Here is a 9522-nt window from a genome sequence, read left to right on the forward strand (position 1 = left end):
ATGAGAAAAAAATTAAGAATCAGTTGAAATAGGTACTTAAGTTGAAGCACCAAGTTAATCCGGTATTATCCTCAAAACTCGAAATAAAGTGAACAAAATCAAATTAAGTAACAGGACATCAAATCGTAATGCAGTACAACCGTTTCAAGCGGCTCTATTTAATTGAACAATGCAATCTTTACATCAATTTAGATACAGAGCTATATTCAGCTGCACAAAGTATAGAATTCTATATGTTTGAGGAGATAAAGATAGCACTGCATTTCTAGATGCTGATGGTCAGACTAAAATCCTTCGACGCTCGTGAGAAGTTATTAGATTGTCAAGAAAGTTCTTGCAGAATTTTAAAGTTTTGTTTGAAATGACGTATTTTCAAAATAGATTCGTTAAATTACTTTGATTTCATATATCATTTAAAAGCCCGTTTTTCACTCTATCTATTCGTGTTACTCTTTTTCTTTTTGGATAATTAAGCTATTTTGTCCGGACCGTTGAATACAACAGGGGCAAAAAGTAAATTCGCACATTTTCTTATTCCAGTTGAAGATTGGCCGAAAAGCTTTACTCTTTCTGTAAACTTTCGAATGCTGCTTCCCACAGGACGCATAAATACAAAGCAAATCAGAGCGTGGCAACTACACAGTCGTGTTTTGTTCCATTGGAGACTGTGAATGAAACGAACATTTCCGCGCTTGATCTGACAGAAGCCATCATCCGTTGATAGAAATATATGATGACATTGAGAATCTTTTCGGGAACACCTAGCTATCAAAGGACAAACCAAAGAGCAACCATTGCTACAGTGATGAAAGGTTTAGTTAGTTCTACAGGAACGTCTCGATCATGTTCTCCAGCTTTTACTGCAATTTCCTTAGGTTGAAAATCATATCCACTGTGCCTCGACCAACCCAAAAGCAACACTGACATTCAAGAAACACTAAGTTAGCAGGGACATCTTTTAATTCGTTTAATATAAACCTTCTAAGGATCTTCACATAAGGGAAATACTTCTTTAGTGGTTACATTCGTATTTGTTGCCTTTAATATTTGGTTACTTCATTTAAATTCATGATTGGAGAATTGCAGATGGGAATACCTGCATATTTATTTTTGCCAATGCAAACGTGCAATGACATGGAGTCTTTCACTAATTATAAGAGAAGTTCCACCAAGTCCTTCCGAATAGCAAACTCAACACATGAGTCTTTATTTACATCTTGAGGTTTACCCAGCCATAAAAAAGTGTACCAGCATCATCCTCTTACAGCTGAACACAATCCGTTAATCTAGTTCCTAAGAGAGCTACTACTCCAATGTATTTTTATTCTTCAAGAGATGGTCAACTAAAGCAGTCCTACGTTTAGTTTTTCTTACTGTCCTGAAGTGTTCTCAATTTCCAAGATGCAAAAAAGGGTTGATTACTCATGATTTCATGACGAGATTTGTTTTTTGCCCCGCAGGTGTCCAAGTAACATTCTCCTCAACTTGCAAGCTGGGAGGGATAGCCAGTCTTGTCACCGAGGATCTAACCATGCAACATGTTATAGCGTGTTACATGTTACCACTAGCGCTCGAGAGTGACCTGACACAAATATGTGTGTATGTGTGTGTATGTGCATGCATGTATGTACGTATAATGTATGTATGCCTGTGCATGTGTGTGTGTGTGTGTGTGTGTGTGTGTGTGTGTGTGTGTGTGTGTGTGTGTGTGTGTGTGTGTGTGTGTGTGTATGTATGTATGCAGGTATATAAATACATGTATACATTCTGCTTTCACTCTAAATACAGAATTCTATTGCGTGAGGATATTCGTCTTACATATTTTATTTAGAATTGAATTTCTCCATCAATTCTATATGTATTTTTATTATTGTTTTCTAGCAAATAATGTTTTTATACTGTTTGAAATTCAAAAAGACCTTGTGCTATCTGGTTACTTAACAATATCGTCTTGGTGTATTTCTCAAATTTCTGTATGGAAATTTAACGATTTACATAACGTAGGCTTTCTCTACTGTAATTAATCTCGTATCACAATTTTCTCGAGTAAATATATTCATTTTATTCCTTCGATTAAAACACGACATCAATAGGACTTTTTAACACTGAATCCTGAGGTGTTTAAGTATTCATTGTCAAAAACGTAAACGCGCATATTTTGATGATTACATGCGAATATATAATAAGAATTGAATCTACTTACGGTTCATCCCAAACTTTTTCCATAGAGTCCATAATGATCATATGAGAATAGGCCAGTTTTTTCTCGAAATCTTCAATGTCCGAGCACATTTCCCAGCTGAAATATATGAATGTTATAATGAATTACTAGGTGGGACGTTTAATAATTTATTATAAGTTAGTGTCATAAGTATGTGTATCAAAGAGAGAAACTGGTAACGACCCGCTAGGTTTCGGTTCTTCAAAGTTTTTAAGGCACCGAAAAGCATAGTACAGCTGTGTTCATAGTTACACTGATTCATCTCTAGAACATGTTGTTTAATTTCCTCAATTCAAGAGGAACAACTAATCTTTAACAATTGCACTAAAATCCCATGTCTCTTGTCAATTAGGAATATTTAAATGAGCAAATATCAAATATTTTGTCTCTGATAATAATATCATTCCCTCAATTAATGAAAGACATTTGGAGCTTAGTACAAAGTGTGCTGGGAGAGACTTTGAGTATTGTCTGCTAATCTGAAAAAAACAAAACCTCTTTAATAAGATCTCCGAATGTCAATCAAGAGATTCACTCTAAAAATTCTTTCATTTATTCTTCCATCAAATCGAGGTTAGATTCCATTTTGCAGTGATATTCTTCTTCACATTCCTGATTTTTGCATGTTATCGCATGAAGCTGGACAATTCATAAAAATCACCCTGTCTTGTTATCTGTTATAATCTCTTACGGTAACCAAACTACCGAAAGGTTTAGTGTTTATTTTGAGATACATAAAAGTTTTCTTGATTAAAAGCTAGTGAACTTAAGACAAATGCAAATTTTTCTTTAAATATAAATGATGATTTCATATATCTGACAAACCTCCAATATAACAGCCTCATATTTGAAACACATCAACATATGATGCATTTCCCTGACCAAAGTACTGCTTGGTAATCCTACAGCTATCTTTTTATAGATGCAACATGTCTACTAATGTCTTGTTTCTATTAGTTATTGAAAGTACAATCCTATATACTATGAACTATCGTAAAATATACCACAATAAAGTTATCTATGAATCTGCCTGATATCTTAAACTTTTTTCAACAAAATATGTCAATTATGTCGAACAACTACCACTATAAAGATCTCTCCGAAGTTTATAATTCAGTTTTAAATATTATATGCAGTAGGATCAGAAATGTTTCTGAGCAAATCTAATCTAATGAAAATACAAATAATTCTGTTATTTTCAAATATATTTGTTTCTAAATTAGCTCAAAGTTGCAGGGAAACCATAATTTGGTCTGTACACAACAAAACAAAAAATGAAGCAATATTAATCAAGTTTAATCAATTAATTAATAAGACAATGGTAATAATCTAATATACTGATGTCTATTGTGCCAAGATCCTCGATGAAATTTCTCTACAATATCACTACATTAGGTTTTTAAATATGTTTTAACTTTCCAATAAGAAGATTGTCAAATTCCATTGTACAGACAACCGATTCAGTTCTGAATATATTGGGTGAATCTGCAAATGCGAGAAAGCTCAAAATTTATCACGATGAGTTTTATATGCACATGCATGTGTGTGTTTGTTTGAAAGTGACATTTTCCTACTCCTTAAGTAAACAAAAACATACCTCATAAAGAAGTTTTCCCAAGCATGCTCCCTTGTCTTGTATTTCATGAGAAGTAATTCAGCATCCTGTTCCTTAGCAGAAAACCTAGAAAGAAAATAGTGAGAATAGAAATTGTGAAAAGGATGTGATGAGAAATTGAATTCCATAGAAACATATAATATATAGAGATATTTTAGAGAAATAGAAATATTAAAAAAAGAAAATATTCCTAAAAAATTCAAGTAAGTGTGTGTGTGGTGTTGGGGGGGGGGTTAGATTTATTTAAGATTAATAACAAAGGAGTTTCGTAATGTGTTTACATAAGAAAAACTTTTCATCTTTAGTGTTAACCAAATATCAATTCATTCTCATTATATTGTAGCTTTCTTTCAAACATAACCAACAAATTTCAATATTGTATCTGTAAGCGGAGGAAGATAGGATTTTCCAAGAGATTGATTGATCAAAATTGTTTCTTTGGAGGTGCCAATTTTTTTCAGATAGACCTGTGCTATTCTCTTTTCTAGACTCTCTAATGGGAAATTTATGATTATTAATTCTTGATTTAATAGGTTTCGTGAAACCAACGTATATGTATTTAGAGGTATTATGATTAATAATAATTGCTTGTATACTACTTCTTTCATTTTGCAATTTCTGTTTATTTCACAAGTATCTGGTTCTCTACAATTACAATATAAATTATTGGGTGGTACTATGGTGTCATGTCTATATTTATTAGTGATAATGGAGTTTTGCTTATTAACACAATATCAGTTGTTAGTTATACGATTATTGGAGTTGCTAGGTATATTTAATGATGTTTTTGTTATTATAGAATAGGTCCAATTTCTTATTGTTAAAAGAAGAGTTTATCCTAAAAAGATTTGGGGAGACTGAAAATCCAAATCTGATTTTTTTATTATTAAATATTATTTGCATATTTGGAGTTTTTACATTTTTATTAATTGTATTTCTAATGGATGTAATACAATTAGATTTTAGATGTTTGGTAAAAGGTATTATGATTCAAGTAGTGTTATTGCTGTTTCTTTTATTGAAGTGATGGGTTGTTGGGGGGGGGGGGTCAGCTATTCTCACACGAGGTATTGGTCTTTTTTTGCTATTTTATTCCTATCTATATTAATATGACTTCTGTGGTTATATTATTGGAGGGATTAGGTGAGATGAGATTATTTTTATTTTTTATGCTTATTGATTATTATTCTTATTGTTATCTATAATAAAGCATTTATAGTGTTTGCTGTCAGTATTCTTGGGTTTATTAATATTAGTATTAGTGCAGTTAGTAAGGCGTAAATTGCTAAAAATTATATTATTGCTTCTTTTAGTAAATGTTTGGTTATTGTGTTCATATTGATTAAGTTTATTAGTATGTTAATTGTAGTTCTGGATTCCATGTCTATTGCTAAAGTTATGTTGATGACTATTATTGACAGTTTTTTAATATATTTGTCGGGCTGTACTAATTGATAGATGACTTAGGTTCACTAATATTATCTATGTGGTTCATATCAAGATATATTTTGTTATTATTAGTATTCCTGTCGTCGTTTATATTGTACTTAATTTCATATTTATATCCTGCTTTCTTAAGTGCTAGGTTATAGTAGTCTTTTGAAATTTAAAAAATATTTCATTTTTTAAAAATATTTCTATTTATTTAAAATATCTCTATATATTATCTCTTTCTATTGAATTCAATTACTCACCACTTCCTCTTCACATCTAATCAATACTATAGATTATACTTGCCCTATATTGCCTAACAAATGCTGGGTATAACGATTCTCTGGTTTACACCCCCGTTCACTTTAAACGCCAAGAGGTTAGCCAAGCTCTTCTTTCAAATAGTAGATTCTAACTTCTCACGTCAACATAAATACCGATCAATCTTTAATACATCTACCCTTAGTTTATCCTACTTCTCTCCGCCTGATATGTAACTAAGGCGAATGTTGATACTAATAGCACCACCACTAATACTAATATTGATAGCTATAATATGGAAACCATCACCACCACCACCAGACAATGGGTGAATACGAATGGATCAAAAGACAATCAATAAAAAAATACATATAATGTATGACGTATGTCAGTATAAACAAACAATGACTGCTTACGTGTAAGAAAGGTATAGGATGATTAGGAAACATATGATGTACCCTCTCATTTTGCTTTGGAGAAATTGGACGTTTACAATTTCGTAAAAACGATTTTATGAAATCGCAATATGACAGTGAAAATAATCTGCAAAATAAAACAAATATTCATTTCAGCGTGAGGAAGTTTTGTTAAAAATATTATTTTTATAAATAGTACAGGTGCAGCCATGGACGTAAACACAAAAGCATCAGTTGTCAAGCAATGGTGGAGTGACAAATGCAGACACACAAACACGCACACACACACACACACACACACACACACACACACACACACACACACACACACACACACACACACGTACACACACACAACGGGCTTTTTTTAGTTTCCGTCTACCAAATCCACCCACAAGGATTTGGTCGGCCCGAGGCAATGGTAGAAGACACTTGCCTAAGGTGTATATATATATAAGTCCATCGTCATTTTTCTAATACTTATTTTGTTATTAATCGTTTCTTACAAAATGTCTTGCAAATAATGAACATACTTTAAAATATATATAGTAAAATCCCATATATAGTAAATGTCCCATGAAGTAAGCATATTTATTTTTTAAGTTTTCGTTCTCTAATTTAGGCCACTACTTAATACAGACACACACAGAAATATCTATAGATATAAAAAAATGAGTTTGAACAATTTGTGGCTCTTCTTGGATGCGTATTACTAGTCTTGTTTAATTTTCCTATTAAATTCATGACCTGATAGTAAACTGCAGTTTCTACGGGATTATTCGTAGCGCACATGGGTGATTGAGGAATAATGCGAGGTCTTGCTCCTCTATATGGATTCGGAAGTGCTGGTTTTTGTATATTAGCTGTTCGATGGCGCTTGGTGAAAGTAAAATTAAACTGCATAATATGAATAGAAAATAGAATGCAATAAACAGGTTAGTTCATGTGAGGTTGTATAGGATGTAAAAAAAGAGTCCCTCCGCAGAAAATATATTATTGCAGAAGGAATATTTATAAGATCGTATAAAGCTATGAAAGAATATACTAGACCTTTCAAGACTGAAAAAAAAAAAAAAAATTATAAAAGGTGTTGAAAGCGTCGTCCTTCATTTTCACCTTATTTTACTGTCATGTGAACACTAGTCTGATTTCCGTAGGACGTAGAAAATCCACTGCGGAGAGAGGTTTTGAACATGTATGACGTCAGAGTGTAAAAGGTAGAGTGACCGAGAAATAAAGCGAATGGAGAAGATTTCGAAATACAAGTGAAGGATTGGAATAATGAAACTGTACGCATTTAAGACAAAGACATGTATGTATATGTGCCTGCATGAGTTGGATTCGTTATTTTTCTCTTTGCCTGCGTGAGATGGGAGTATTGAGGTTTGGGAGATATATTATGGTAGTGGAATAGTTTTTAACTGATATTTCTAAATTTCGGTGCAAAAAGAAATTTGCTTGTTTCAGTCATCTGATTGCGGACACGCTGCGGCACCGCCTTTAGTCGAGCAAATCGACCCCAGGACTTATTCTTTGTAAGCCTAGTACTTATTCTATCGAATCGCTAAGTTACAAGGATGTAAACAGAAAAGCATCAGTTGTCAAGCGATAGTGGAATGACGAATGCAGACACACAAACATGCACCCCCCCCCACACACACAACGGGCTTTTTTTAGTTTCCGTCTACCAAATCCACCCACAAGGATTTGGTTGGCCCGAGGCAATGGTAGAAGACACTTGCCTAAGGTGTATATATATATATATAAGTCCATCGTCATTTTTCTAATACTCATTTAGTTATTAATCGTTTCTTACAAAATTTGTTGCAAATAATGGACATACTTTAAAATCTATATAGTAAATGTCCCATATATAGTAAATGTCCCATGAAGTAAGCATATTTATTTTTTAAGTTTTCGTTCTCTAATTTAGGACACTACTGAGTACAGACACAAACACATACACACATACACACACACAGACATATCTATAGATATAAAAAGATGAGGTTCAACGATGTGTGGCTCTTTTTGGATGCGTATTACTAGACCTGTTTAGTTTTCCTATTAAATTCACGACGTTTCTCAGGTTTACATGACTTGAGTATGTTAAAGTATATATAACTGTATAACCATGAAATGCCTCTGCTTAAATCCTTTACTTGTAACATTCCAACTGCCTAAAATATTTTTTAATTCCTTTTTTACATTTTGTTAAATTCTTATATTACTATTTTCTCTTCAAAATTATATTTTCGACACACACCGTGCTCTCTACATATTCTGATCGAATGTTTCCTGTATTAACATAAGACTCTTCACGACAATATCATCTCCATTATATATACATGTACATAAGATTCATGAGAGGATAAAGCGCGAAGAGTTTGACAAGATGTGATGTAATAACCAAAGGATAAGAGCAGCAGTTATGCGACAGTAACAAATAATAATGAAATAACTGTAAAAGCTGTACACAGGTAACTATACACCGACTAAAAGAATAAGAAAAGTAATAGACTTACGTTTAAGGAGTAATTTTCACCAATGTAAAATTAACGAGACTGATGTGAGAAAATGAATGCAAAGTGAAAGTAAAATTAAACTGCGTAATATGAATAGAAAATAGAATGCAATAAACAGGTTAGTTCATGTGAGGTTGTATAGGTTGTAAAAAAAGAGTCCCTCCGCAGAAAGTATATTATTGCAGAATGAATATGTATAAGATGGTATAAAGCTACAATAGAATATATTAGACCTTACACACAAACACACACACACGCACACATACACACACATACACACACACACACACACACACCCACACACCCACACACATATATATATATATATACATGCAACAGGCTTCTTTCAATTTCCGTCTACCAAATCCACCCACAAGGATTTGGTCGGCCCGAGGCAATGGTAGTAGACACTTGCCTGAGGTGTGTATATATATATATAAATATATATATGTATATATATATATATGTTTCTAATATATATATGTTTCTAATACTTATTTAGTTATCAATCGTTTCTTACAAAATTTGTTGCAAATAATGAACATACTTTAAAATATATATAGTAAAAGTCACATATATAGTAAATGTCCCATGAAGTAAGCATATTTATTTTTTAAATGTTCGTTCTCTAATTTAGGCCACTACTGAATAGGATGCAATAAACAGGTTAGTTCATGTGAGGTTGTATAGGTTTAAAAAAAGCGTCTCTCCGCAGAATATATATTATTACAGAATGAATATTTATAAGATGGTATAAAGCTACAAAAGAATATATTAGACCTTACAAGACTTTAAAAAAAAACTTTCTGAATAGTACTGCATTTTCCTTTTCCACTAATAACTTACGAAGGTCCGATAGCTGCATGTGCCGATCCGTGTCTGAATGCCCGTTGCAAGCCCACTGCAGAAGATTTAACGCAGTATACAAATTCACGAATCACCACATATTGCATAATTCTACTAAATGTTTTATCGGGTCTACTATTAATTTTAAGCCGATATTCAGCGCATATAGATCCATTTATGTATGAGAAGCATTGCAAATCTACCTCG

At 32.7% G+C, this 9522-nt stretch overlaps 1 protein-coding gene across 1 annotated transcript in view; it reads right to left on the reverse strand.

Annotated features, from left to right (window-relative positions):
* Positions 1–8607, reverse strand: part of LOC106876345 (uncharacterized) — a 23313-nt gene extending 14706 nt beyond the window's left edge. The window contains exons 1-4 of the mRNA XM_014924846.2: positions 8470–8607; positions 5945–6071; positions 3819–3902; positions 2204–2299 (exon numbers count right to left, since the gene is read on the reverse strand). Of these exons, the coding sequence (XP_014780332.2) occupies positions 2204–2299; positions 3819–3902; positions 5945–5994 (230 nt within the window). The 5' untranslated portion in view covers positions 5995–6071; positions 8470–8607. The remainder of the gene's footprint in view (positions 1–2203; positions 2300–3818; positions 3903–5944; positions 6072–8469) is intronic.
* Between the last annotated feature and the right edge of the window lie 915 nt (positions 8608–9522).

The sequence above is a fragment of the Octopus bimaculoides genome, chromosome 1 (genome assembly GCF_001194135.2).
Source record: "Octopus bimaculoides isolate UCB-OBI-ISO-001 chromosome 1, ASM119413v2, whole genome shotgun sequence".
NCBI lineage: Eukaryota > Metazoa > Mollusca > Cephalopoda > Octopoda > Octopodidae > Octopus > Octopus bimaculoides.